This window comes from Syngnathus typhle, linkage group LG20, assembly GCF_033458585.1.
Source record: "Syngnathus typhle isolate RoL2023-S1 ecotype Sweden linkage group LG20, RoL_Styp_1.0, whole genome shotgun sequence".
NCBI lineage: Eukaryota > Metazoa > Chordata > Actinopteri > Syngnathiformes > Syngnathidae > Syngnathus > Syngnathus typhle.
In genome coordinates this window covers 5,975,575-6,003,391 of record NC_083757.1, presented here as the reverse complement: position 1 = coordinate 6,003,391, position 27,817 = coordinate 5,975,575, and the positions used below count along the sequence as shown (strand labels likewise).

The following is a 27,817-nucleotide window of genomic DNA, read 5'->3' as shown; positions in this document are numbered from 1 at the left end:
TTCTGTAAAACTCCATTTGTTAAGTTTTCCCACGACACCCATGTCTCCTGTGTGCCAAATGTAGGAAAATGTCATCTATGTTTGAAGTGAATATTTAAAAAAATATGTGTGTGTGTGCTCCACTTCCAGGTTGTGTGTTGCCTCAGCTGTTGTGAATTAGCTTAGTATGCCAAGGCTCGTCCCGCCTACTCCCTTTTTTTTTATATTCGTACTGAAATTTAATATCATCTTTTGTCTGGGGAGAAGGTCAGCTAGTAGGAAGGTCCGCGTAGCGTCCCTTTATTACTCGCACGCATGCCTTTCGTTCGTATTTGCACCTTTTAAGTGTGTGTGTGTGCCCGAGTGTGCTCTTAAATGTTTACGACGTGGAAACTCCGCGCCGCATTATTCACATGTGCGTATCAAAACTCTGTGTGTGCGCGTACACATAGTTTCCGTCAAGTTGCGTGTCGGCCAGGAATCGGGCTGGCTGCGTTAATGTTAAGGCAAAGACGAAACGGGCCAATCGGGAGGAAGCTATGAAGAAGTCTGCCATTTTGGTGTCTTGATTTTTTTTTTTAGTTAAATGGCTCGCCATCAATCACGAAACTAATATCGCAGCTCTGTAAGGTCAGAGCTTGAGCAAATGTCTTCAGAGATATATTGCCGCCCCCCCCAATTGTAATAAGTGGCTCCTTGGTTGTCTGGATTAAAGTCGGGCATTGAAACGGTGGCGGGCGGCCTGTGTGTGTGTTTGTACGTGGGTGCGTGCAACAAAGTGGCCACAAACCGCTTTTGTTTCCACCCAGCCTGAGCTGCAGCAGTGACAGCTGCAGCGCAACTGGTAGTGGCAAAGAAAGACCAGAGTATTTAGCACAGTTGACATGCAGGCCACGGTTGCCCCCCCAGTATGCCGGACCAAGCTGGCGGAAGCACACACACGTGTCCCTGGCAAGCCTGAGCCTCCAGATAACATGGCGACAACAATACGGCAGCGCTTTTAAGAAGCTAGCCTCTCCATGTTTTGTGTGGAATTCTGAAGATCCAGACCGCAACCCCGCCCGGCCTCTCCCACTGACGCCCGCCCCGGTCTCCCCCAGCCTCGGGTTGAGTTTCAGTCGGGAATGCGCAAGTGGAGCTTGTCTGCGTGTGTGAATCGGCCACTTTTGTCAAGTTGATGCACTTAATTGGGGCAAAGGAGAGGCTCAACAAAGCCTGGACTGTTGCCTTGCCGCTGGGAAAGACACTCATCACGTGTCGAGCTTCTTGTGGCGTCTCGACGGGAGTTCTCGCCAAGCTTATTTAGCTCATTCCTCCTCCGATTGGCTGGCGTGTCGCTTCTCCGCTGTTTAAACTTTCTCTCAAGCTCCTATCTAGCGTTCCATTTTTTTGTTTAAAACAGGAAACCAGCACGATTGGAGCACTTCCTGTGTTTTAATAGCCGTGCAGGAAACAGAACAAACGGAGCTGAATTCAAATACAAACATCGAGCGAGGGAGAGCGACGGCGAGAGAGAGAGAGGGGGGTGGGAGTTAGACGGCGAGAGAGCGAGAGTGAGATTTTTTTAGCAGCTGCAAACCATTTGAGTTGCTGTGCGGCCGCCCGGCAAGAGGCAGAGAGCACGGCTTGGCAGCACACACGGCAGAAAGAAAAGAAAAGCAAAGGAGGAGAAAAGGGGGAACTGCGTGGCACTTTGTTTCCCGGAGAGAGAAAGAGAGAGAGAGAGTAGCAAGCCGGCGGGGGAAACAGTGAGAGAAGAGTCTCGGGATTCTTCAACCCCAAGCAAGGGCTGTCTGGGTCTCTGAACCCACCACCCCCTTTTGGATACCTCGCTGGATTGGGATTCAACACCCGCCCCTTTATTTTGATCTTTGGACTTGCTGGACCGCGTCTCCCCCAGGAGCTGTGGATGAAGCTGGGATGAGAGACTTGCCTCCAAAGGGAAACCACGTTGTCCTCTTTTGTTCCGCATCTTGATCAAATGTTCTTTTTCTCGTCGCTATGGTGCGGACACGTCTGAGATTCCGGAGACAAATCCCGAATTCTTTGTGACAGGAAGAAGGACAGAAGGTAGCATTGACGTTCTTCTTCTGCACTCTGTACGCTTTGTGGATAAGCTTTTGTCACCTTAAAAGGAGACTTTTTACACTTTGACACCGACATGGGGAAGCGGCAGGAAGAGCCAAACGTCGGCCGCAGAATGACTTTCTGACTATGGACGCCGCCACCGCGCTCCTCTCTCGTCAAGGCGGCACAAAGGGGCGTTATCGTCTCATCTTGGACTTTGGACGGCGGAGGCGACGATGACTCTTGTTCCGCACCGGCAGCCTTCGCTCGTCTTAAGCAAACACGACTTGTGATTAATATGGTGCCGAGAGGGAGGGCCGCCCGTGTCGCTCCCTCTCCGGTGCCACGCAGCATCGCACAAAGACGGCGTAATCGCACAGCTGTCGAGGTGACATAGCGGATGAGACCACTCCAAATCCATGCTGCCGTTTTGTGGCTTTCTTCCGAGAGACTGTGTGTGTTGTTTTTGATTCGCCATCTGCTGCACTTCAAACGAGCTCCCGCGTGGCTTTTTGCGCCACGCCAAAGCCACTGAAGCAAACATGGGGAAGCCCCTGAGTCGCCCCGACTGTCTCCAGCAAAGCCCCCGTTGTCTGAGCAAAGGCGACGAGGAGGAGGCCTACATCGAGGATTGCTACGTACCGCAGAGGTCCATATATGACACCATGCGCATCAACGAGCAGATCGATCAAGGGGCCAAGCTGTGCCAACCCTCACGAAGCACTCTGGGCTCGGGCGGGGAGATCCGAGGCGAAGGGAGCACGCTGTCCAGCAACGGGACTATCGGAGCCGACCTCGGAGGGGTTTTTGTTTCTCGGGCTTTGGACAACCTCGGAGGAGCCCGGAAATTGGACGAGAGGGTCATCTTTGATGCCCTCAAGCTAACCGGTGACGCTCAGATGATTTCACCCCCTGTGGGCATTGTGACTTCAAGTCTGACTAACCCGCCTTCGACCTCTGCCTCGGGAGTATCTCTGGTGGCTAAGAGGCGGCACCAGGCCGGAGAGAAGCGGGACAACCCGAATCGTCGCTCTTGGAAAGCTTTTATATCGCCAACCTTTCCAGACTTTGCCGAGAGATTGGAGTTCACGGGTGTGGAATGTTCAGAAAAGCGTACGTCGGCGGCAGGCCTGCCTCACTCTCCGATTTCACCCGTTCAGCTGATCCGGCCATGTACGCCGAGCTCCTCCACGCCTTCCTTGCCACCTTACACGCCCTCGCCATCTTCATCCACCCCTCACACGCCTCCCGTCTCTTCATCACCCGTCGGTTTCCCCATCCCGCTTCTCCTGCAGCATCCCTGCAAACCAAAACAGCTTTCATCGCACAAAGCTAAACGTGACCCATTGTCCTCACCTTCCAAAGACTCGGGATTCATATTTAGAGCTTCTGAGCAATCCTTTCAGAGGAGCCCCAGAAAGAATTCGGGGCACAAACGGACTATTAGTTCTTCTAAGAGCGGAATTGAGCAAATCGTCGAGGAAACGGTCGAATTAGTTAAGACGTCAGATTCCGAGCGGGATTCCCCTCTTTTAGAACAGGATCAGGATGACGATGCGCCTCTCCTTCCGCCAAAACCGGTCTTCTGCCCACCCACCAAGGCCCGCACGTGGCCCCGTGTGATGACACCGGGGAAGAATACCCCAGTGGGGTTAAGGCACAACTTCCCCATTCTCCCACCTTTGCCTCCCCTTTTGGGTGAGGAGAACAGCCAGGATGAGGAGTCTCTTCATCTCCTGGACCCTCCATCCCCGTTTCTGAAGGAACACGAAGAGCTTCCGTACCAAGGATTGCCTCTGTCCCCATCCATCAGTCATTTAGATGGTGACGAGGGTCTCCTCGGTTGGGGAGGCAATCTCAGGGAGCGCACGGCTTCTGAGCTCAAGTTTGAAGAAGACGAGCGCAGAATCCTGGAGGAGCTGGAAGAACAAGAGGATGTTGAGATGGCTGAGAGACGGGAGGACATGTGGACTCTGGAAAGAGCTAAAGCAGAGGAAGAGAGAGCTGAACGAGAGGAGCGAGAGTGGGAGGCAGTCCTTAAATTGGATAACAGGGAGACAATGGACCAGTCATGGGAAACATTAGAGTCAGAAGGATGGGAATTAACCAATTCTTCTGGACAGTGGCCTGTCTTGACCCCCCCTGTGGACTTCCAAGGTCCCGAGGCACCCAGCGGGTCACCCTGCCCCAGTTCAGAGGCCGAATCTGATGACCTCTTCCTGGAGCTGGAAAGGCAGTGTGAGGAGGAGGTGGACGGGAACGAGGGAGTAGAAATGAGTGTCGACCACGAGCCTCTCCATCCATATTCTCTTCCTTATGGAGGGAACCTCCAACAGGAGGAAGTATCCCATACTGACTGGGAAAATTGTGAAGAGAGCCGTCCTCTAACTGAATCACACGTTGTTGATTTCCAAGACTTTGACTCCAAACGTGCGCAAGACTGTGAAAAGGAACACTGCTTCATCGATGACGACGGAGATGTTGCCCCTTGTGACTTTGAAAGCGAGGAAGAGGAGATGACAGAGGCAGCTCTCGATTACCAGCAGGAGTGTATCTTCCAACTGGAGCAGGAAATACCAGAAGAGACTGGGACAGAACTGGACACCGGGGCCTCATCGCAATGTGATCCTCTGGCTCTTCAGGATACTGAGCAAGAATTGGAATTTGAAGAAAATGTCTTTGGAGATCTGTTTGATCAATCGAGTTTGGACAGTTGCGAGGGAACCCATGAACTTTTCAACATGGTTGAAGAAGAAAACCCAAAAGACTCTCAAGAGGATGTTGACAGTCAAATTCCCTGCCAGGATGCCTCGGTCCCCTGTGAGGAATCGGACGGCGTGTTCTTTGAGGCAAAGGTGCCAGATTCCATCCCAGCGGATGTGTCGGAACAAGATGTGAACTTGGAAACTACAACTGAGGTGAAAGCAAGCACCCCAAAATCAGACTCCGCGCATCCTCCATCTCCTCAACTCACAGACCCGTCCACTAGTTTACTTCAGTCCTTCTTGGAATCGGACTCTGACCTCACACGCTCAACCCCAGGATCTTCTTTATCTCAGTGCCCCATAAAATCAGACTCCTGTGCGACTTCCTCTGTCTCTAAAGACTCGGGAGCCTTTGTAATATCAGATAGTTTTGTTTACTTGGCAGTGTCGGCCCCTCCTCAGTTTTTAAACGAGTGTCCCCCATCCCCACTCGGAAATTTCAGCTCCCCAAGTCCGGTACCCCCATGTTGCGCAGGCCAAGACGAGGATGAGGAGGGCCCCGTCCTGTCCCCTGACAGTTTTGTTTACATGGCGGCACCTGAGAGGCCCAAGCCCGGTCCCTCGGATGTCAGCTCGGCCTGTGAAGACATCCAAGATCTGGACTCGTATTCGGAGGGCACTCAGTCCGGGATGGACGGGGTCGAGTTTGTCCTGGGAGAGGACAGCGATTGGGAGTCTGACGGCTCGGCGCTAGACTTTGTGTCCAACGACCCGATCTGGGACCAACTGGAGCCAGGTCTGCTCCAAGGTCTCTTTAGTCAGACCCAATCCATCCCGGTGGGCAATGGATCCCTGAGAGGATCCCCGATTTGTCCCACAGGAACCACCACATCAAATTCTGCATCAGACAGTGAATCGATGCCAGAATGTTCCGACACTGAAGCACTGGAAGAGGTATGCCACCATTTAAATGTTTGATGCTTCAGAATAGCTCAAAGTTATGCAGACGTTGTCGTTAGCCGGCCGCGTTTGCGAGCGGGACAACTTTAAACCGATTGCAACTCGATGCGCCGCAGCACTTGTGCGCGGCGGTCCTCGAGTTGTCTGCGGTGGGCATTTGGGTGGGAGGTCAGCGCTAATCTACGTTTAGCGGCGAGTGTGTTATTTCTGTATGTGGAGCTAAAAGCAGTGGGAGCCTGCTTCATGTCGGGTTTAGAAGCTTTTGTCTGGTTCTGTTGACTCTACGCCTGAGTACACAATACCTCGAATGCTGGGCGTATTCACCGGTGTGTGTTTGTTGTGTCTGGATCATTTGAACTTTTTTTTTTTTTTTTGACCACGGTTTGCAAAGAGCATTCGATTAACATGTCGCCGTGTTTCTCGTAATTCGTGTGACAGAGTATGTTCTTGTGGTGGCTCTTTCGCAGTATAGCATTTAGCGCAGCAGCGTGCGGCGAGAGCTAAAAGTATGCTCCAATCTCGGCTCACCAAACGTGAACCATGTGACCCCCTCTGAGACCTCTCGTCCAATTAGATGGACAAGCTGGCCTCCATGCCACACCAGCGTGCAAAACTACATACGATAACTACAGGCTCGGAGTGCAGTTTCCATCTGGCACAAGCTGATTTCTGCGTGATTTGTTGTTGTCCTTGCATCAGTCCGAGTCTGCTTGTCGCCTCTGACCTCCTTTAAATGGCACCAGTCGTTTCTCTGTTCCTTCTCAGAGGCAATTTCAAAACTCTTGCGGTTGTTTTATTAGTTTATTTTGTGCCTCCCCCAAAGGACTGCTTTGAAACAAAATGGGTGTGTGTGTGTAGTTTGATAGAGGTCACATTGACGCCTGCAGTGTTATGAAGTCCTTTTTAGGTCTCGAGTCAACTGACCCCCCTCAAACCCTCTCAGCCACGCTTGAATGCTTTTGCTTCGAGATAAGAAGGTGAGAGCTAAACACTGTGAGCGCGTGCACGCGTGTTAGCTCCTTCGTTAGCGTTTGATAGCATGATAAGAGGCGGAGGGCGTGCACGCTGGCAGGCTGGTGCACCAGCAGAAGGCCCTTTGGATCATTTAAAGGGCCAGCGCGTTTTTGTGTGCCCTGCAGACAAAACAGACTAGACAGACAGATGGACGTAGCGTTAGCATGCTGTTTGATAGCTGCGGGGGGCGAGCATCACCTTCGCTGTTCAAAGCTGAATGCTTCTGCCACATTTCATGCACGTATCAAATGAAAGTCTTGCGAGGAAGGCTTTTCGGGTCTGGAAGTCGGCGTTATCGACGTCACGATGTCGGCGCCGCGCTTTGTTTTCCTCGCTCGCTGACGACAGGAAGGATGGAGGGCTGAAAGGCAGGAAGTGAGCGAGGGTAAGCGGCCCGCAGGCAGGAAGTAAGGAAAGAGCCTGAAGACAAACAGTCGCCCGGTCTGATAGCAGGCACCAGGTCGGGTCATGGAGGAAAAACTTTAAGGGAAAGGGAGTTGGTTAGCTCAAGTAATCGGGAAGAAGCAACTGTCCTTACAGGGTGACAAAGATGTGAGCAAGAAAAGATGGAGGCTGCTGCGTGGGTTGTGGGTCGCGTGCTGTTGGGAGGAATGGAAGAATGACAAGTATGTGGGACATTCTCCACAACGCCGCTTGTGTGTGGACTGCGGCCAGAGAGAGGAGGAGAAGTCAACTACAAAGTACGCAGTGTGTGTACTTTATCTACGCGGCGCACGCACACACAACTCTCCTCGGCTTATTGTTGTTTTTCCCTGGCTGTGCTCTTCCTTCATTTTTCACCTTCCTGACTGTTTAAAAACAAAGATGAGTCGGCAAATAAATAAATTTGTGTTTACAGGTGAGAAGTTCTGAGCAACTCGAAAGTGCAAATGTTGAATTCAAGCGACGACTAACTCGACTCTTCTCTGGATTGTCAGGCTCTGGAACGAGAGCAAGTGGACGGCGTCCAAGCCAAGCTGCAGCACGTCAACGCTGTCGGCCAGGGTCTGATCCAAAGCGCCGCCAAGAACACGGACACCCGGGCGTTGGAGCACGACCTGGACCAAACCAACCAGAGATGGAACTCGCTCAACAAGAGGGTGAGGAGAGAAAAGTATGCTCGCGTCGATGTCTGGGAACGCAAGAGTAACGGTGGGCTCGACAGGTGGCCGAGAGGATCGCCCAACTGCAGGAGGCCCTGTTGCATTGTGGCAAATTCCAGGACGCCTTGGAGCCGCTGCTCAGCTGGCTGAGCGACACCGAGGAGCTGGTAGCCAATCAGAAGCCGCCGTCGGCCGAGTACCGCGTGGTCAAGGCCCAGATTCAAGAGCAGAAGGTGAGAGCGAGATTGCTATCGCTAATCATCCCTTTGTGGATTTATAGCTCGGTGATGTTTTGACTCGCTGCTAAATGGAGCCATTCGACTGGCAACAGGGAACTTGTGGGATGGCGTCATTTGTTTAGCAAACATCCATTTCCTATGTTTGTAAATGCGTTTAGCCATCATTTGTTTACATCCATCCTGCTCGCTTGCTTTTAAATTCCACTCTCCTGCGTCGGTGGTCCAGCTGCTCCAGAGGCTGCTGGACGACCGGCGGCCCACGGTGGAGATGATCCGCGCCGAGGGCGAGCGCATCGCCGCCACCGCCGACGCTCAGGACCGAGAGAAGATCCAGAGCCAGCTACAAAGTCTGGCCCAGAGGTGGAACGACCTCCTGGACAAGGCCAGCTCCAGGTAGATGCTTCGATTTGGTTTGTTCAGCTAAGCGACCAAATGCTAATAAAGAGCCTCCTCCTCATTTTTGGGCGGTTAGGCAAAGGCAACTGGAGGAGCTGCAGGTGCTGGCGCTCCACTTCCACGAGGCTCTGGAGCCGCTAGGCGAGTGGCTGAGCGCCACCGAGAGACGCGTCAGCTCCGCCGAGCCCATGGGAACCCAGACGGCTAAGATCAGCCAGCAGATCGTCAAGCACAAGGTAGCCATCGTTCTTAACGTTCTTCAAACGTTTTTGCTAGTTATAAGGTCGTTAACACCGTATACAGCCGGGGGGAACCGATTTGAACCCAAAACAATGTGATCTTGCCAAATAGTGATCCCACTTTTGGCTGCTCGTAAATAAATAAAACATTTACAATACTGTTGGCAGTTTTGAGTGTGGCTTTGGCTGGCCAAAATGAAAGTTGGATATATTAAGTAGCACTAAATCCAAATTACAATCCACTCAGCGTGTGACACAAACATGACCCATAAAACGTCATCTTCATTTTATGTTTTTGAATTGTTTCATATTTTGGTATGTGTTATTATTCATTCGTCATTCCAGTTTATGATTTACAGCTTTATGATTTGTCATCGCCACGCTCATATTTTATTTGTCTCCATCCTTTGTTCTCTTTTCTGTTATCTGTCCCTTTTTATCACACACATGGACATGCACACACACACACACACACACACACACACACGCACCTCCCAGGCCATCCAAGACGATGTGTGCGCTCGAGAGTCGGACGTAGCGCACCTGCGTTCCCTCAGCCAATCGCTGGCTCCGCTCAGCTGCGCCTCGGACCGGGATTGGCTGGGCGAGCGCGTGGAGGCGGTCCGCTCGGGCCACGCCCAGCTTTCCGAGTGGTGCGAGCGGCGGGCGGCGCTGCTGGAACAGGCGCTGGCCAACGCTCGGCTTTTTGGCGAGGACGAGGTGGAGGTGCTCAACTGGCTGGCCGAGGTGGGCCAGCGACTGGCGCTGGTGTCGGTGCAGACTTACCAAGCCGACGTGCTGGCCGAGCAGCACAAGCACACGCTGGTACGATGACGACGGTGGCGGGCGGAGAAAAATGAACTCCGAACATTGTTTACATTTAAACATTAGTATTGAATCGAATGCAAATGATGAAGTCAGCGATAATGATGTTTGTTGTCTTTCCCCTTCACAGTCACTCAACGAGGAGATTGTAAGCAGGAAGAAGACAGTGGACCAAGCCGTCAAGAACGGGCAAGCTCTTCTCAAGCAGACCACAGGTGGGTATCTGGCGCCGCTCAGCTCCCTCCATCGTCGACCTGACCGCCCGGCTGGACTTTGCAGGCGAGGAGGTTCTGCTGATTCAGGAGAAACTGGACGGCATCAAGTCTCGCTACGCCGAGATGACGGCGGGCAGCAGCAAAGCGCTGCGCACGCTGGAGCAGGCGTTGCAGCTGGCCACGCGTTTCGCCAGCGCCCACCATGACCTCAACCAATGGCTGGACGCCGTGGAGGCCGAGCTCAACGACGTGGAGCCCGACGCCTCGCCCGCCTACCAGGAGCGACAGAAGGTACGTCAGCGAGGCTCTGCGAGATTATACTTTTCTTTTCATCGTTTTTAACTTTATAGGAGTTGAAAAAAGTGTCAGCCGAGAAGCGTCTGGTGCTGGACACCCTCAACGAAGTGGGCAGCGCCCTGCTGGACTTGGTGCCCTGGCGAGCCCGCGAGGGTCTGGACCGACTGGTCGCCGACGCCAACCAGCGCTACCGACAAGCCGACGACACCATCACGCAGCGGGTGCAGCTCGTGCAGGCCGCCATCCAGAGGTCGCAGCAGGTACTGCGGGATTATTTCTAGTTCTTGCGAGTTCTGATCACCTCTTTACTTTATTATTGACACACAATTTCCTCATTGCAGTACGAGGAGGCGGTGGACGCCGAGCTGGCCTGGCTTGGCGAGACGGAGCGCAAGCTGGCGTCGCTAGGCCCGCTGAGCCTGGAGCCCGACGTGACGGTGGCCCAGCTGCAGGTCCAGAAGGCCTTCAACATCGACATCATCCGCCATAAGGACACCGTGGACCAGCTGCTCGCCACTCGGGACGACATTCTGGAGACGTGCAGCGACGCCCAGAAGGACGCGCTGATGGTGAGCCAGAACTCGGTTCTTCCACCAATTAGAATTTTCCCCAAACAACTTCCTCTTTTCTCCTTCAGGTGAAGACGGATTCCTTGAGCGCCCGCTACGACGCTGTCAACCAGAACCACAGTGAGCGCTTTGCGGCCCTGGAGCAGGCTCAGGTGCTGGTGACCCGCTTCTGGGAGACCTACGAAGAACTGGAGCCGTGGCTGGGCGAGACGGAGAGCCTCATCGGGCAGCTTCCGCCGCCCGCCATCGACACGGACGCTCTGCGCCTGCAGCAGGACCAGATGAGGGTAAAATAGAACAAACGTAATTATTTTAAGACCCCGTGTAGTGTGGAAAAGATTCTCAAAATGTCTTCTCCGCCTCCGTCCAGCTTCTGAGAGAGTCCATCGCCGAACACAAGCCGCACATGGACAAGCTCCTCAAGATCGGCCCCCCGCTGGCCGAACTGAGCGCGAGCGAGGGCCCCCGGGTGACGCAATGCTACACCGATGCCGAGCGCCGCTACTCGGCCATCAAGGATGAGGTCAAAGGTCGCGCGGGGCTGCTGGACGAGGCCGTGTCGCAGTCCGCTCAGGTAGGTCCCAAACGTGTGACCGCTAAACAGCACGAGTGTGTTTTGGCTGATGGGAATCAAGACTTTTTTTTGTTTTCCATTTTTTTTTGCACTTTGAAGGCATGTGTCAGATTTAACTGGTTGTCGTTTCTCCACCCTCCATCCCACCTCCATCCTTTCGTGCGTCCACTTGCACCGTGTGTTAACCTACCCTCCTTTAACCGTCCCGTCTCCCATCCAACACGTCCTTTTTGTCCTGTCCTCCACGCCGTCGCATCTCGCCGGTTGCGTGTTCTCGCCACATGTCACCACCACCACTTTTCTCCATGGTCACTGCTCACTGCCCGTCACCCAGCTGGTGGAGGTAAGACGGAGTTGCCTCTTTCTCACCCGCCTTCTCCTGCGCAACATTTGCTTGCCCTTAATTTTTGTTCTTATTGTCCTCGATGATGCCGTCGATTGATTTTCGAAATATCAAACCGAGCTTTTCCCGCATTTTTAAATTGTACCAACCCGGTTCATTAAAAATAGAATGAGAACCCAGATGGGATTTGATGTTTCACATTGATTTTTAGAAGGCGGAAAATGCCAATCATCAACCTGCTTGCCCTCACCTCACGTGTAATTCGCCCGCCTTGTAGTTCCACGACAAGATGGACCCCCTTCTGGAGACCCTGGAGGCGGCCGTGCAGCGCCTGCGTCAGCCTCCGCCCGTGGCGGCAGAGGTGGACAAGATCCGCGAGCAGCTGGCCGATCACCGGGCGCAAGGTCTGGAGTTGGACAAACTGCTGCCAAGCTTCTCCGCCCTCTGCGCCCGTGGCGAGGAACTCATCGGTCGGGCTGCCCACGACGACCCGGCTGCCCAGGGTGAGTTGACAAAATTGGTTTCGCTACAAAGAGCGACAATCTGAATAATGCCGTCCACCAGCCGTCCATTCCCGCCTGCTGCGCCTGCGCTCGCTGTGGGACGAGATCCGCCAGCGGGCTGAGGACCGCGAGAGCAAACTCAATGACGTGCTGGACCTGGCCGGCAAGTTCTGGGCCGACGTGTCTGCGCTGCTGAGCACGCTGCGTGACTCGCAGGACATCGTCAAGGAGCTGGAGGACCCCGGCGTGGACCCTTCGCTCATCAAGCAGCAGATCGAGGCCGCCGAGGTGTGTAGCGCCTTCAGTTGAGGGCTTCTCAAGAGATTCTTGTTTTAATTGACCACGGCTTCCCCGGTCCAGGCCATCAAGGCGGAGACTGACGGTCTGAGGGAGGAACTGGAGTTTGTCAGGACCCTCGGGGCAGATCTTATCTTCGCCTGTGGAGAAACCGAGAAACCCGAAGTCAAAAAGACCATCGATGAGGTGAGTGTGTGATGCTCTAAAAAACCTTGGGTCATTTTGCTGCCTTATACTTATTTCTTTTTTTTTTTGCAACTCCTCAGATGAACGGCGCCTGGGAAAGTCTGAACCGGACATGGAGAGAAAGGATGGAGAGGCTGGATGAGGCCATGAGCGCCTCCGTCCAGTACCAGGACGCTCTGCAGGTGACTGCAAGCACCACATCTCAACATTTCTGCTCAAGTGTCCTCTTGAAGCCAACGGCAAAGACTTGACAGCGATGATTTGTCTTTTGCAGTCCATGTTCGACTACTTGGACAACGCCGTCATCAAACTGTGCGAAATGTCGACAGTGGGCACTGACCTGGGAACGGTCAAACACCAGATTGAAGAGCTCAAGGTTGGCATCGTCTCGTTAATGCGGGAACATTTCCCCTCCAAAATTGGAGCCCAACTGACTACTAAGTCTGCTTTTCCCTGGAGCAGCAGTACAAAGTAGACGTGTACCAGCAGCAGATCGACATGGAGAAACTCTGCCACCAGGGGGAGCTGCTGCTGAAGAAAGTTTCAGACCAAACTGACCGGGACATGATCCAGGAGCCGCTAACTGAGCTGCGCCACCTGTGGGAGAATTTGGGGGACAAGATCACTCAGAGACAGGTAGACAGGGGACCACTCATGATGATGATGATGATGATGATGATGATGATGATGATGCTCCAACAAGGAGACTTGTGCGTTTCAGCTGCTGCATTATGCAACTTGTTTTCTTGCCACCACAGCACAAGCTGGAGGCGGCCCTGCTGGCCCTGGGTCAGTTCCAGCACGCCCTATCTGAACTCCAGGCCTGGCTCACCCACACGTACACCACCCTGGACACCCAGCGACCAATCAGTTCAGACCCCAAGGCCATTGAGATCGAACTGGCCAAACATCACGTACGTTAGAAAGTGATTTCTGAGCAACATTTCGAGGCTGAAATTCGGAATCCACGGTTGCAGGTTTTGCGCAACGACGTGCTGTCCCACCACGCCACGGTGGACGCGGTCAACGCGGCAGCCGCCGAGCTCCTGGAGTCGTCTCCTGGGGACGAGGCCAGCCATCTGAGGGAGCAACTGGACAAACTCAACCACAGCTGGCAGAACCTCCTGCTCAAGACCCAGGAGCGGCAGAAGTTGCTGGAAGCCGCCTTGCACCAGGTAGACTTTAACAAAAGGTGCAGCTCTGGAAACAACTGGATCCATTTGAATTTTTTTCTTGTAGGCTGAGGGCTTCCATGGCGAGCTGGAGGAGTTCCTGCAGTGGATGAGGCGCACGGAGAGCCAACTGTCGGCGGCCAAGCCCACCGGAGGTCTCCCCGAGACGGCCAGGGAGCAGCTGGAGCAGCACATGGTGACTAAACAACCTACTTAACTCTTAAAACCAAGTCCAGGGACCCCAGGGACACATTTCCAGGAATTCAAATGATGCCAAAGACCAATTATGAATCCATCTGCTCATCCACAGGAGCTCCAAAGCCAGCTGAGCCAGCGAGCCGACCAGTACCACCGGCTTCTGGACGCCGGCGAGTCCATGCTTCTGGCTCGCGGCGAAGACGCGGGACCGGGAACTACGCAAACCCAGCAGAACCTGGCAATGCTGCAGAACAAGTGGGCCATCCTCAACACCAAGATGGATGACCGGCGGGTAAGATGCTTTTGCCTTTGACAACAAAGTCGCACAGTTGACGTGTCTGATTGTTTTCCTGTCAACCGCCGTAGGCAAAGCTGGAAGAGGCTCTCTCGCTGGCGACCAGTTTCCAGACTTCCCTGCAGGACACCATCAACTGGCTGACGCAGGCCGAGCAGACTCTCAATATGGCCCAGCCGCCCAGCCTCCTTCTGGACACGGTCCTCTTCCAGATTGACGAGCACAAGGTTGGGTCGCCGACCGTGACAAACAAGGTTTGTCCGTTCGCAGTTATGCGAACGCGGTTTCTAACTTCGCGTGCGTTCAGGTTTTCGTCAACGAGGTGAACACGCACCGCGAGCAGGTCCTGGCCCTGGAGAAGTCTGGCTCCCAGCTGCGCTTCGCCAGTCTGAAGCAGGACGTGGTCCTCATCAAGAACCTACTGCTCAGCGTCCAGGCCCGCTGGGACAAGTTGGTTCAGAGGTCTCTGGACCGCGGGCGGCACCTGGATGAGGCTCGCAAGCGGGCCAAGCAGGTACTAAACAAGGGTGGCCATTTTCTTTTCCATTGAGTGATTAGGAAGTTGAGATTATATAAACAAATCTTTTTTCCTCAGTTCCACGAAGCCTGGCGGAAGCTGTCCGACTGGCTGGAGGAGGCCGAGAACCGCCTGGACTCGGAACTGGAAATCCCCAACGAACCGGACAGGATCAAAGTCCAGCTGACCAAACACAAGGTATGGTACGGGAATCCCGTTGGCGCCGACGTCCGTCCTCACATCTCGCTCGGTCTGGCAGGAGTTCCAGAAGGCGCTGGGATCCAAGCAACCCGTCTATGACACCACGGTGAGGTCGGGCCGGGCCATGCGCGACAAAGCTCAGCTCCCGGAAGACACCCAGAAACTGGACCTGCTGGTGGGCGAAGTCCGAGACAAGTGGGACACCGTCTGTGGCAAGAGTGTGGAGAGGTGACGAAATATTTTATCCACAAAGGGCAATTTATGGCTTGCTCAGTTCATTAATCAATTCATTTACAATATTTGTTGTGCATTAATTAAAATAAAAAAAATAAATAAAAGGATCTTTGTCTTCAAACAGGCAACACAAGCTGGAGGAGGCTCTTCTGTTCTCGGGGCAGTTTGCAGAGGCCCTCCAGGCTCTTGTGGACTGGCTGTACCGCGTGGAGCCTCAGCTCGCTGAAGATCTGCCCGTCCATGGCGACCTGGACCTGGTTTCCAATCTCATGGACTCCCACAAGGTACCCACTTATCCTAGCTTAAAAGTTTGACACTCACGATGAGCCTCAGTAACGCCACCTGCTGTCTGAAACACATTTCAGGCCTTCCAGAAGGAGATGGGCAAGAGGACGGGCAGCGTTCAAGCTTTGAAGCGCTCAGCTCGAGACCTCATGGAGACGGGTCGCGACGACACGGCGTGGGTCAAAGTTCAGCTGCAGGAGCTGAGCAACCGCTGGGAGACGGTGTGCGCTTTGTCCGTCACCAAGCAAACGCGACTACAACAGGCACTTAAACAGGTATGGAAAGAAAAGAAAAGTGAAAGATAAAGTGAAAGGATCATCTATGAGTTTTTTTTTTTTTTTGTCACATGTCAGGCGGAGGAGTTCCGCACAGCCGTGCAGATGCTCTTGGAGTGGCTCTCCGAGGCCGAGCAGAGCCTTCGCTTCCGCGGCGTCCTTCCCGAGGAGGCGGAGACTCTCCAAGCGTTGTTGCACACCCACCGCCAATTCCTGGGCACCGTGGAGGAGAAGAGGGCAGAGGTCAACCGGGCGGCGGGCATGGGCGAGGCCATCCTGGCCCTGTGCCACGCCGACTCCATCACCACCATCAAGCACTGGATCACCATCATCCGGGCACGCTTTGAGGAGGTGAGACATTTTTGCTGTCTCAGATTAAATGTGAGGTTCCCCAGGGCTCAATCTTGTGACACCTACTGTTTAATCTTTGATGAGGCAAATATTTCATTCCTAAAGAGGTACACATGGAATCGAAGGTGTTGAAAACAAACACGTGTGCTCACAGGTGCTGACGTGGGCCAAGCAGCACGAGCAACGTCTGGAGGCGGCGCTGACCGAGGTCCTGAACAATGCCAACCTACTGGAGGAGCTCCTGTCGTGGCTCCAGTGGGCCGAGACCACCTTGGTGCAGAGAGACCTAGACCCCCTCCCGCAGGACATCCCCCAAGTCAAAGGACTGATCACAGAACACCAGGTCGGCCTTCTGATCAACGCACATCGTTCGGTATTGATCAGACTCAATCTAAATATTGGCTCTTTGTTAGATGTTCATGGAGGAGATGACAAGGAAACAGCCGGACGTGGATAAAGTGACCAAAAGTTACAAAAGGAAACCTGCTGAGCCTCCCAGCAGCTTGGCGGAGAGGAGAGGAGGCCGTGAGTCACTCGCATATATTGATTACCAACTCGTCACACCGATTAGTATTGGTTGATCATTTCCTGACATTACTGCTCCTCTCCAGGGCGGCAACAGCAGCAGCAGCAGCATCAACAGCCGGCCTCGATGCAGGTTTCCGGGACCAACCCCCGACTCAACCATCTGTGTGCCCGCTGGCAGCAAGTTTGGCTTCTGGCACTGGACCGCCAGCGAAAACTCAACGACGCTCTGGACAGGTTGGAGGAGGTACAGCGGCATCATCGGTCCCTTGATATTTTCACGACTTGAGTCAAATAGATGTCACACAAACACATTTGCATTTCTTTCGCTGCAGCTTAAAGAATTTGCCAACTTTGATTTTGACGTGTGGCGCAAGAAGTACATGCGTTGGATGAACCACAAGAAATCGCGCGTCATGGACTTCTTCCGGCGCATCGACAAAGATCAGGACGGGAAGATCACGCGGCAAGAGTTCATCGACGGCATCTTGGCGTCCAGTGCGTTCACGCAAAAACAAGAAAAACATCTTTGGATACTTTGTATTTATTTGTATTTTTCCCTCGCAGAGTTCCCCACCAGCAAGTTGGAGATGACGGCGGTGGCGGACATCTTTGACCGAGACGGCGACGGCTACATCGACTACTACGAGTTTGTGGCCGCCCTGCATCCCAACAAGGACGCCTACAGACCAACCACGGACGCTGACAAGATTGAGGACGAGGTGAGCGTCATCAATGCCGTGCTTCTAATGAGTCCAAATCGAGACTTATGCTTTCGTCTGGTTCGATGCGGTGTAGGTGACTCGGCAGGTGGCTCAGTGTAAGTGCGCCAAGAGGTTCCAGGTGGAGCAAATAGGGGAGAACAAATACCGGGTAAGCCACGCCCACTTTTTGTTTTTACTTCGCGTGTACTTGCAGATGATTGAAACGCGCCGTTTGAGACACTCGGAGATGAGATGACATTTGTATCGTAATGAAATGGTTTTGTCATATCAGATGAGATCAGGCACGCGTGTCACACTTTGTCACATTGTGCGCGTGTGTGTGTCTGCTCATGTTTGTGAGTCACTCCCGCTTCTAATCCATTAGCATCTTCCGTCAAATATTCGATAATCGTACAATGGTGCCTGACTTGCAAGTTGTTCAGGATACGAGCCGCTAGCTTAATGCTATCACGCAATGCAAAACACTATAGAGAAGCTAACCAAATTAGCATGGGGAAAGAGGATTTGAGGTGCAAGCGTGGCAACGATTAAACGGAACTCTTAAGTCAAGGTGCCACTGTACATGAAAAGGAACGCGCCTCCACAGGCTTATTGTTGCTGTTTTATTATTTTTGTTGTTGTTGTTGTTGCTGTTGTTTCAATCGCAATCTCTTCCTTTCTTTCTTTGTCCTTTGTGTTTCCGTGCGCCGCGCCTCTGCCGGATTTTTTCTAGTTCTTCCTCGGAAACCAGGTAACTTGTGATGCTCTGGCGTGACGTGCGAAATCTGCTTTCTCGCAAAAACAAAGTGCAAAGATGCATTTGGCAAAATGAGATCGCTATTGCGTTGTTTTGGTTCCAAGGGACAAAAGCGAAAATATGAAAGTGATTGGAAGCAGGTTTCAGCGCCGTTGTGTTGTGATGAGTGTTTTCTGCACTTTGTACTGACGCTGGTGAAGGAATTGGACAGTTTCTTCTTTTTCTGAGATGGTGTGATGAGTTACAAGTTTGAAAAGAATCACACCACAACTAACCACTAATAACAAACTTTGTAAAGGCAATTGAGATTAACACTTTTTGCTCATTTTGGGTAATCAAGTCTTGAATTACAATCCGAGCATGTTTCATGACCTGGGATGACGCCGGCGATGATGTGATGGCTGCCAATGTTCCTTCTGGTGCATGTTTGCCTGCATGGCTGCTTGCTTGGGTGTTACCGCGGATGCACGCGGAGGCCTCCTCGTGTTGACGCCTCACCTTTCTCTGCGCAGTTCGGCGACTCGCAGCAGCTCCGTCTGGTGCGCATCCTGCGTAGCACCGTCATGGTGCGGGTGGGCGGAGGCTGGATGGCTCTGGACGAGTTCCTGGTCAAGAACGATCCCTGTCGAGGTGAGTCTCCCCCCCACCAAAAAATTGGCAGCAGCAGGAAGCAGCCCAAGTGTCTCGTTTGTCTTGTTTGTCTGTTTCCAAACTGTTGGCGGTCACTCGGAGTTGTGTTTGCAGCAAGCACTTCAGTTAGCTTAACATTTCCATTAAGAAACACTGGCGGAGTTAGAGGGGGGGGCCACGCGGGCACTAACCCCCCCCCCCCCCCCCCTGGGAAATAAATTGCTGAAAGTAATCGGGACGCTTGGTGTCCTCGCATGTTTTGTGTTCAGGTGTGTGTGTGTGTTCGTGTGTGTGTCCGTCTCACCTTCTTCAATTTGATGACTGGTTTGAAGTACTGCATGATGCATGCTCCCCCCTTTCTCCCTCCTTTTCTCCTCCCCCCCTCCTTCCTTCCACTCCTCTTTCTTCCTCCAGTTCAACATCCCGGACTTAAGATCCTTCGCTCCGACTCCAGTAGCTCCATCTCATCGCGTATAGGTTGGACTTCTTCTCTCGCGCTTTCTCCACTCGCCCCTCGACTTCCTCCTTTCCTCTTGTCGTTTTGCTCGCTGTTGTGTGGCTCGGCGTGCGTGCAAGTGTGTGTGTGTGTGTCGTTTTTTCACACTGTCTCCTGTGTCTCTCAGTGGCAGTCACTCCAGGCTATTTCTGCTGCAGAGGTATCTACCCTTCCTCCTCTCTCTCTCTCTCTCTCTCTCTCCATCCATCCATCCATCTGGCTGTCTGACACCATCCTAATCTGCACAACTGTGCATTGAGTGTACGTGTGTGTGCGTGTGTTGGAGTGGCGGTCCAGTTGTGGTCATTTGATTGTTGGCGCTGCTCGCTCAAGTTGGCCCGTTGATATCTTTGCTCACGTCACGTCGTACTTTAAGGACTGGACTATGTGGCCGTGCAAAGTGCCACTAGCGCTGTAAAGTGCCGCACCGCTGCTTCCCTCCTGCATCTTGAGCTTCCTGTGCACTTGTCATTCATTTTCTTCTCACTGGCTCCCTTCGATATGACAAATATGAATCTTGTTTTTTGCAGCTTGTGCAGGCTTGTTGTTGTGCGCTTTGATTGGGGGGGGGCTGCCGCATTTTGTGGAGTCACGGAACCCCCCTGCCAAGCACGCTGATGTCATATGATGGAAAAGCCCGCGGAGGCTAACGTTCGAATGTTGCATTTTCCAGCAGCTCAGATTGCAGCATTCCCCTCGGAACACACGTTCCAAATGAGCCCACCCGCTCCAGCACGTGCACTGCTGCTAAACAAGCGTCCACTGCTCTTATTTTACTTTTATTGTTTCCTATTACTGGTCGTATATTATTAATGCTATGATAAACATTGTTTTGCAGATTATCATTTGTATTTTTTTTTGCATAATAGTTTTTTTTTTCCATTAATTTTTGCATTTTCTTTTTTTTTCAACTATTTAAAAACAAACTGCAGTTTTTATGATCTGCGTCCAGCTTCCTCTCGCCCTCTGCCGCCCCCTGCAGGCCTGGATGCCTTCTGACTTTTGTTCCCGGTTGTTGTGCTTGCGTTGCAGCGCGCGGGCGCACCAACCTGGAGCTCCGGGAGAAGTTCATCCTTCCCGAGGGGACGCCGCAGAGCGTGTGCGTTTTGCGCTCGCGGGGCCGCCGCTCCAAGCCGGGCTCCCGCAACGCCTCACCCACCCGCTCCTCATCCTCGGCCTCGCATAGCGGCGCCTCGGCCCCCTCCACGCCGGCGACACCCACCGCGTCGGCTTCGTCCAGGGTAGGTGACTGAACGAGTGCAGCAACACATGTTGACAGACAGTGGAACTGTAACATAAAAATTCAAGCGCCCTCTAGTGGATGTCATTCCATAATATGTTGTTGTGTGCTACCATGTTGTTCAACATTAACATGTTTTTGGTCTTGTTTGTTTTTGTCTCTCGTCGTCGTTAATCTTCCTTCACACTTTTTCCTTTTTCCGATCAATATAACTTGATTTTAAAATAATCTTTTGTAACAAAATTCAAATGACTGGCTGGCCTCCCCATTTGCACATCTTCCACCTCCTTCCTTGCTTCCTTCCATTCTCTCGACTATTTCTTGCTACCTTGCCCCTTTGTCTTGCGCGCTTCCTTCCTTCTTTCCTATATGCTTTCTGCTTCCTTCCCTCATCACCGCACTACTTCCTGACTTCCTCCCATCAGTTGTCGCACACTCACTCTCGTGACTACGCCAAGCCGTGGTTGGCGCACAGTAAAAGCGCGTCGGCGAGCAAGTGTCAGTGCTGCGCGGATGTCGGCAGCGATGAGGTAACGACGCACGGGACCATCCAGACATGACAACATCCCGCCTCCCTTTCCGTGCCTTCCCCCCTCTGCACTCTCCCGCCAAGCCCGGTTCATTGATTTAAAACAAACAAAAGTCAGTCTTTCAATTTTAAGGCAGCTAACGATCCTAAAATGATCAACTTTGACCCCAAAGTCCTGTCTATTGTGTGTGTTGATGTTGTCAGCCATGTTGCAAAAATTTGGAACCATCTCTGACCTCCCAAGTGTCCTTGCAGAATCTTTTCTGTTGATGAATGTTTTACCATTTGTTTACAATGATTTTATGATGATTGTTCCACAATATTAGATTGTCTACAAATTGCTACAACACACCAAATGCTCTGTTCCAGACTGCCGCGATGAGCTGACACTCTTTGTCTCTTCCCACAGGGGGCGTCGTCGGGCTCCAAGCTGAAGCGTCCGACCTTCCACTCCAGTCGCGGTTCGCTGACAGGAGAAAACGGCGGGACGGCGCACGCCGCCAAACGAAGCGGTGAGACCTCAACACTTGACCTTTTTCAAATTGTCACATGACTTGATGCGGCCAACGTTACAACTTTTTACATATGTGACTTCTTGAAAGTGTCAAATTGTGAATTTTGTCCCTCACGCTTTCCTGGCAGATCCAAAGAGAGCCGGGTCGTCGGCTAGCGGTCCCGCCAGCCGCGCGGGCAGCCGGGCGGGCAGCCGGGCCAGCAGCCGCCGAGGGAGCGATGCGTCAGACGCGTCGGAGCTGCAGGACTCTCGCTCCGTCTGTTCGGACGCGTCGGACACCCCACGGAGGCCCGGCGCCGGCGCCAAACCGTCCAAGATCCCCACAATCACCAAGAAGACGCCCAGCCCCAAAGCCCCCGGGTCCAGCAAGAAATAAGACAAGTAAAAAAAACATGTCCTCCTTTCACATCGTGGCAGCCTTCTTGCATCACTTGCTGGCATCCAGTTTGTGTCAAGAAGTGGGGAGAGAAAAAAAAAAAAGGAAAAAGATGGGGCCACATGTGGTACACTCAGGAGAGCCAGGAGCCGCCACCCAGGTGGTCCAACCTCGCCCGTGGTTTGCAAAAATTCGACACTTTGCAAACTTCCAGGCTTCCCGTCCGTCTTTGCGCAAGTGAGCAAAGAAGACGAGTCCAAACATGAGGCAAGAAAAAGTGGCCGCTCCAACTTTTCCGCCGTGTGCTGCTACGACACACATCAAGACATTTTGGCTCGTGGGCCAGCAGATATGCAACGTGCGACGGAACACTCGCTCAGGGGAAGGCACCCACGTGGAAGGGGATCCCCAGTGCGACCCCCTCGCAAAAAGGAGCACTCTCTCGCTCGCTTCCATCCAAGGGCGGGCGCTAGGGAGTTCTTCCCCCATGTTTTGTACCAAATAACATGCCGCAGTTCTGAATCGGAACTGAGACGCCAGGAGAGACACCAAAATGATCCAGATGAAGATCAAGACACTTCTTTTGACTGTTACTGACGATATCCTCGACCGCAACGGAGGCGGGACGAACCGCCATTTTGAAGCTTGGATGCGGGACGACGAGGATGCCGCCATGCTGGGACGGGGTGTCAACTTCTGACACCCAACGCTCTTTTCTTTTCTCCCGCCTGTTACGGAAGATTATCATGTTACTTCTTTCTGTTAATTTATAATCCAACTTTTTTTCTTTTGTTTATCTTGAAATAAAATTAATATTTAATTCTGACGTCGGCAGAAGAAGTTGAACTGGTGCGACCAATTGTGTGTGGACTCCATGTTGATAAGAGAGAAAACAAAGAAGATACCAGTTATGGATTTTTATTTATTGATTGTCCCCCCCCCCCTCTGATGCTGCCAACACGTGTCAGAGCACAAGTGTGTGTGTGTGGGGGGGGCAAGTCGTGTAAAATGAAAAAAACTAAAATTCTAAACCTTTTGTGCTGTTGTTTTTTTGTATTAAAATCATGCTTGCAGTAATAAAAAATGTGTATACATTTGTGGAAAATGGGGAGGTTACTTGGAGGTTACAGAATCAACGACCATTCCCAGATATATTTAGTTTTTATGTTTTTCACATCTGATGCGTTTGTGCTCGGTATTTATTTTGAATTCCCAGAAGTTATCGCTAACGGCATTTCACAAACTGACCAGGAGATGGTGACAGAGTTACGCCTATATATAAGGCAATTTTTAATCTTTCAAAAGCACACATTAGTAAGAGTTAGATACGTGTACACAAAATGCGTAGGCAATAATAGCCATCTTCAAATAACAAGGTCTTATAATAATCAATAAAAACCCAATACGTGTGTTTGCTAATCTTGGAACACAAGCCATTTTGTAGGGTTGACAATAACTGAGTTGTAGCAAGCACACAAATAAATATAAAATGCAAAAATGTCACCCATAACCAATCCATGAAACTAAATATTGCTCACTAGAGCGCACACCTGAGAAATGCTACAGTAGCTAACAACCTTGACCCCTCCCAGCCGAGACAGGCGAGTGACATTTTGCTAGAAAGTAAACCAAAAATTACTGATAAATAAATAAATAAAATACTTTCTGTTTTTATAAACTGCTACAATGCAGTCATCCATGACTGGATTAGAGGGCAGTCAGTAAGGTTAGTAGCACTTGAGGTTCGAGAGTTTTGTTAGATAAAGATTCATTCATTCATTCATTGTCAATACCAAAACGTGATTATTGATTGACTTATATATATATACGACTATAATCGTTTCAATGCTTTTCGTCATGTTATTAGATGAAGATTGATCGTGATTTACAGGACACATTAGCATGCTGGTGTATATTGCATTCTCGAGCAACGATTTCCGCCACATACATGGACGGCCTACCACTGCCAACACAAATATAGAAATTGATAACAGCCACAAATATTGCAACAAAATTGCAGCATCTGCACAACACAGTAAAACCGGGACGACTCATGCGTGTGTGTGTGTGCGCGCGCGTGTGTGTGTCATGCTTATGATCAATGCAGTTGATTGACAGCTGATTATGATCAATGGAGCTGATTGGACAGCCCCATTGTCGGCTGATCCTCCTCATCCACTACGGGAGCTCACCTGAAATGAGATGATGGAAAGAACGGGGCGGAGTTTATTGTCTTATTTCTAAAACTGCATCGCTTTTAAAATCCTTTTCGGCCACTTGTTGTTAATTGTGTGACCTGGGTGATGTTGACACCAGTCAGTTTTTCCAGCGTGTCAGGGAGGCGGGCCATGATGTCCAGAACCTCCCCGGACAGTTTGGCAGCCCCCACATCGCCTCCGCTGGACACCATGGTCACTTTCTTGGCTTCGCACAGGGGCTTGCTGATCTCTTCCGCTATCTAGTGGAAGAAAACGCAATCGTCAACCATTTTGTGTTGTGTTTTGCCTTCCAGCGTGTCTCACCAGGGGCAGCTTCTCCAGTAACATGTCCACCATGGCACCAGCGCCGTACTGCTGGAAGGCCTCTGCCTTCTTGGCCATCTGCTCTGCCTCGGCGCGACCTTTGGCCTCCACGGCGTATGCTTCCGCCTCACCCTTCATCTGCCGAAGCGGTGAGATAAAAATAAAAATTGACATTCCCATATTACTTGGAAGAATTACAACCTCTAGTTAAAAATTGTTTTATTCACCCTGATGGACTCAGCCTCGGCTTCCGCCTCCATGATCATCTTGAGACTGCAAGAAAAAAAAAATCATTCAATAATTGGCATGAGTACTAAAAGTGAAATTAAGAAATAATTTGGTTGATAAAGACTGAGAACTGACCGCTGGGCCTCAGCCAGCTTCTCCAGTCGGTACTTCTCAGCCTCGGCGGGTTTCTTGACCTTGGCCTCCAGCTCCTTCTCCTTGCGTGTGATTTCCTGCTCCTGCAGCGTGATCTGCTGGCTGCGCTCCACCACCTGCACCTGCATGCGTTCCTCCTCGATGCGCTGCTTGGTCTTGGCCACCTGCAGCTGGTAGGCCATCTCCGACTCTGCCTTTTTGGTGTTCACCTCCATGTCGTACGCCGCCTTCTTCAGCTCGTAGTCGCGCTGCGCCTTAGCCATATCGATCTCGTTCTTGTACTGCGCCGACACCTTCTCCTGCATGGCGTGCGCCTCCTGCCGGAGCCAGGGGAGCGACATTATCTCAGTTCCTGTCTTCATGAATTCAATCACAGGACTAGCGAGGACGTGAGAGCTAGTCAACTTTCTCACCCTGATGACGGAGTCCTTCTTGTTGAGTGCCTCACCGATCCGAGCGTCTTTTTGCACCTGCGCCGTGCGAGCCTTCCCCAAGGAGTGCAGATAATCCTGAGCAAAATAAATAAACAAATAAATCTGATTGCTTTCTGTTGGGCGGCATTTCCAGGGTGGGCGGAGCCGCCAACCTGGTCGTCGTGCACGTCTTTGAGCGTGTAGCTGACCACGCTGATGCCCATGTTGAGCAGGTCGGACGACGCCACTTTAAAAACGTGCTCCGAGAACTTCTTACGGTCCTTGTAGATCTCCTGCAACAGCAAAGAATCGCATCATCAAGTGCATGGATGAGTCCAGTTCTGTGTTTAATGTCACCTCCACGGTCAGGTGAGCAATGATGGCCCTTTGGTGTCCCTCCAACGTCTCCAAGGCGATGTGCGCGATCTCCGCCTCTGATTTGCCCATGAACATCTGGCAGGCGGCGGCCAGCATCTGCTTGTTCTGACCCTGAATCTTCATCTGTGGGGAAAAAAACTTGTGATTCTGCCAAGTTGCTTTACGCCTTCCAGACTTACCTGCGCGATGCCCGTGACAGAGATGGGCACGCCGTGGCGGGTGTACACTTTGTCGCTCTTGACGTTCAGGGTCAGGGTGTTCAGGGAGATCCTGAGGAACATAAAGGATTGTATTGATGGAAAACCCCAGAACTAGACTGACATTGTGCTGCTGTTCCTACCTCTGGAGCTTCTGAATACAGGGGACGACGAAGACTCGGCCTCCGGCGATCATCAGCGGAGGGGAGCGACAGAAGCCTGGCAGAAAAGAACGTTATCAACACGGGGGTTCCGCTTTGAGGACCATCGCTGTAATGCAAGACGAGCGGGAGTTACCAGACACCACCATTGCTTCATTGGGCCCACAAGTGTAGAACATGTCGGCCGGTGCTCCTGGAGACAGAAAGGCAAACTACAAAAAAGAAAGGATGAGAGTTCATTGTGAGTATCTTTCTTCATTTAAAGGCAATTATTATTATAACATTCCCACAATTATTACATTAGGAGCCTGCGCTCCCGCACCACCAGACTCACCAACAGCTTCATTCTCCAGGCTGTTAGGATCCTGAACTCTCTCCCCCCTTCTGCGTAGCGTCCTGTACTTTTGCGCTATATTCTGACTGTCTGCTGTATGCACACATTTTTGCTCCTCTTTTTTATTGTGTTGTTTGTTTATTTATTATTTATTCATCACTCTTATTTATTCATTGTTTGTGGCTTCTTGTTTTTATTTTTTTGTGTTGTTTACTTGTACGTATATTGTGTACTATGTCTTGTCACCGTGGGATAGTGGGAACGTTATTTTGATTTCTTTGTGTGTCTTGGCATGTAAAGAAATTAACAATAAAGCAGACTTTGACTTTTGACTTTATTATTTTTAATTTGTATTATTTTTGTTTTATTTATGTACGATTTTTATATGATTTTTATTATTAATTATTTAATTATTAAATAATTATGAGAGCAATTATTATTATAACATTAACATAAATGTAAACTAAAATGTGTTAATGTTATTAAATGTTGATAAATTCATCACATTGAACATATTTCAAATGAGCATCACTGTGTAATATTGACATGTACGCGCAATGACGTCACGCAATTTTTAGCAACCGAGACCCGCCTTCAGCAACATCCTGGAAAATATACTGTGCAAGGATTGACAGCAAATTCAATTAAATATCGAATGTAGAAATAAGCACAACAAATACAAAACGTTTTCAAATTAGCAGGGAAGGTGAACCTAAGACTGAAACTCACCAGCGGGTTTGCAGATGAGATGAGGACGGTGGAGACCCGTAGCAGGTTAACAGGTTAAAACAAATGTAATATTCGTTAACAGTAACGACGATGCGTTGGGCTTTACGGAGCAGACGGTAGAAAATGATGACGTCAATTCCTGGCGATTGAGTGACGCAGGCGACGGGAGCTGGACGGTTTCAAACAGCGACGTCCGCATCTATTAGCATTCTATAGCGGGTTTAAACAATAAGAACGCTGTTAAAACATTTTTTAATTAAATGTACATTCAAATGTGTATCATGCGTCTTTATTTGTATATACTGTTAAAATTACATTTGTTAAATAAAGATATGAACAATACGTCCGCACAGAAAACTGTGATTTGTCGCCCTCCAACGGACAAATGGAAAAAATACACCAGGATGCTCGAGCCCGGAAATTTCCGAAGATTCCCGAACGGCGCCGAGTCCCCGAAGGCGCACAAAGGCGGCATCATCTTGGTCGTCGTTATTCCAGGAAAAGTCTCAATCTCTCTCCCTCTCTCTCATTCTCTCGTTTTTCCCCCCAGATGGACGCCGTGCTGTCGGTTTGAACGAGCTTGTTAAAACACACAAAAAAAGGTGATTTTCAGAAAGGAGCACTTTGCTGCGTCCTCGTTTCTCCACCACGACAAAGGTAAGAACCAACTAGTACACTGCAGCACTGGGTACTGCACGATTTGAATTTTGGACTCCTGGTATGGGGCGGACTGGTGTTATTTCAAGCCTCTTCAAACCATCACGAAGCACTGGACTTTTAAATCGACTTTATTACCTCGATTTATTTTCATGTCATTTTGCCACATTCCTCCTGCTTTTGAGTTCTCATCCACCATGTTCTACTATATCGATGTAGATATCTGCATCTCAAC

The 27,817-nt window shown here is 51.2% G+C and overlaps 2 protein-coding genes across 20 annotated transcripts in view; one reads left to right on the top strand and one right to left on the bottom strand.

Moving 5' to 3' along the window:
• The window catches only part of macf1a (microtubule actin crosslinking factor 1a), a 61,746-nt gene extending 39,794 nt beyond the window's left edge, over positions 1 to 21,952 (top strand). For 10 of the 19 annotated variants that reach the window (XM_061267857.1, XM_061267862.1, XM_061267856.1 and 7 more), the window contains 42 exons: positions 7,664 to 7,825; positions 7,891 to 8,061; positions 8,294 to 8,460; positions 8,540 to 8,699; positions 9,201 to 9,527; positions 9,658 to 9,742; positions 9,807 to 10,033; positions 10,093 to 10,299; positions 10,381 to 10,608; positions 10,677 to 10,895; positions 10,979 to 11,182; positions 11,803 to 12,028; positions 12,090 to 12,316; positions 12,389 to 12,511; positions 12,592 to 12,693; positions 12,786 to 12,887; positions 12,974 to 13,147; positions 13,270 to 13,425; positions 13,489 to 13,686; positions 13,751 to 13,879; positions 13,994 to 14,173; positions 14,248 to 14,403; positions 14,484 to 14,690; positions 14,772 to 14,891; positions 14,953 to 15,122; positions 15,253 to 15,412; positions 15,494 to 15,688; positions 15,767 to 16,039; positions 16,194 to 16,382; positions 16,453 to 16,564; positions 16,651 to 16,811; positions 16,900 to 17,062; positions 17,132 to 17,286; positions 17,363 to 17,437; positions 18,002 to 18,019; positions 18,538 to 18,655; positions 19,070 to 19,132; positions 19,279 to 19,311; positions 20,184 to 20,392; positions 20,817 to 20,921; positions 21,330 to 21,432; positions 21,563 to 21,952. In XM_061267857.1, the coding sequence (XP_061123841.1) occupies positions 7,664 to 7,825; positions 7,891 to 8,061; positions 8,294 to 8,460; positions 8,540 to 8,699; positions 9,201 to 9,527; positions 9,658 to 9,742; positions 9,807 to 10,033; positions 10,093 to 10,299; positions 10,381 to 10,608; positions 10,677 to 10,895; positions 10,979 to 11,182; positions 11,803 to 12,028; positions 12,090 to 12,316; positions 12,389 to 12,511; positions 12,592 to 12,693; positions 12,786 to 12,887; positions 12,974 to 13,147; positions 13,270 to 13,425; positions 13,489 to 13,686; positions 13,751 to 13,879; positions 13,994 to 14,173; positions 14,248 to 14,403; positions 14,484 to 14,690; positions 14,772 to 14,891; positions 14,953 to 15,122; positions 15,253 to 15,412; positions 15,494 to 15,688; positions 15,767 to 16,039; positions 16,194 to 16,382; positions 16,453 to 16,564; positions 16,651 to 16,811; positions 16,900 to 17,062; positions 17,132 to 17,286; positions 17,363 to 17,437; positions 18,002 to 18,019; positions 18,538 to 18,655; positions 19,070 to 19,132; positions 19,279 to 19,311; positions 20,184 to 20,392; positions 20,817 to 20,921; positions 21,330 to 21,432; positions 21,563 to 21,810 (6,807 nt within the window). In that variant the 3' untranslated portion in view covers positions 21,811 to 21,952. The remainder of the gene's footprint in view (positions 1 to 7,663; positions 7,826 to 7,890; positions 8,062 to 8,293; positions 8,461 to 8,539; positions 8,700 to 9,200; positions 9,528 to 9,657; positions 9,743 to 9,806; positions 10,034 to 10,092; positions 10,300 to 10,380; positions 10,609 to 10,676; positions 10,896 to 10,978; positions 11,183 to 11,802; positions 12,029 to 12,089; positions 12,317 to 12,388; positions 12,512 to 12,591; positions 12,694 to 12,785; positions 12,888 to 12,973; positions 13,148 to 13,269; positions 13,426 to 13,488; positions 13,687 to 13,750; positions 13,880 to 13,993; positions 14,174 to 14,247; positions 14,404 to 14,483; positions 14,691 to 14,771; positions 14,892 to 14,952; positions 15,123 to 15,252; positions 15,413 to 15,493; positions 15,689 to 15,766; positions 16,040 to 16,193; positions 16,383 to 16,452; positions 16,565 to 16,650; positions 16,812 to 16,899; positions 17,063 to 17,131; positions 17,287 to 17,362; positions 17,438 to 18,001; positions 18,020 to 18,537; positions 18,656 to 19,069; positions 19,133 to 19,278; positions 19,312 to 20,183; positions 20,393 to 20,816; positions 20,922 to 21,329; positions 21,433 to 21,562) is intronic. The other 9 variants (XM_061267864.1, XM_061267848.1, XM_061267847.1 and 6 more) reach the window with 8 other exon arrangements.
• Positions 21,953 to 23,071: 1,119 nt separating this feature from the next.
• On the bottom strand, positions 23,072 to 27,071 carry flot1a (flotillin 1a). The gene is made up of 12 exons (XM_061267958.1): positions 26,926 to 27,071; positions 25,999 to 26,074; positions 25,845 to 25,920; positions 25,684 to 25,774; positions 25,484 to 25,627; positions 25,300 to 25,419; positions 25,127 to 25,222; positions 24,696 to 25,030; positions 24,560 to 24,605; positions 24,333 to 24,470; positions 24,107 to 24,268; positions 23,072 to 24,002 (listed from the first exon to the last, which is right to left on the bottom strand). The coding sequence occupies exons 2-12, from the start codon at positions 26,039 to 26,041 to the stop codon at positions 23,982 to 23,984; spliced, it is 1,272 nt and encodes a 423-aa protein (XP_061123942.1). The 5' UTR covers positions 26,042 to 26,074; positions 26,926 to 27,071; the 3' UTR covers positions 23,072 to 23,981.
• Positions 27,072 to 27,817: the final 746 nt, after the last annotated feature.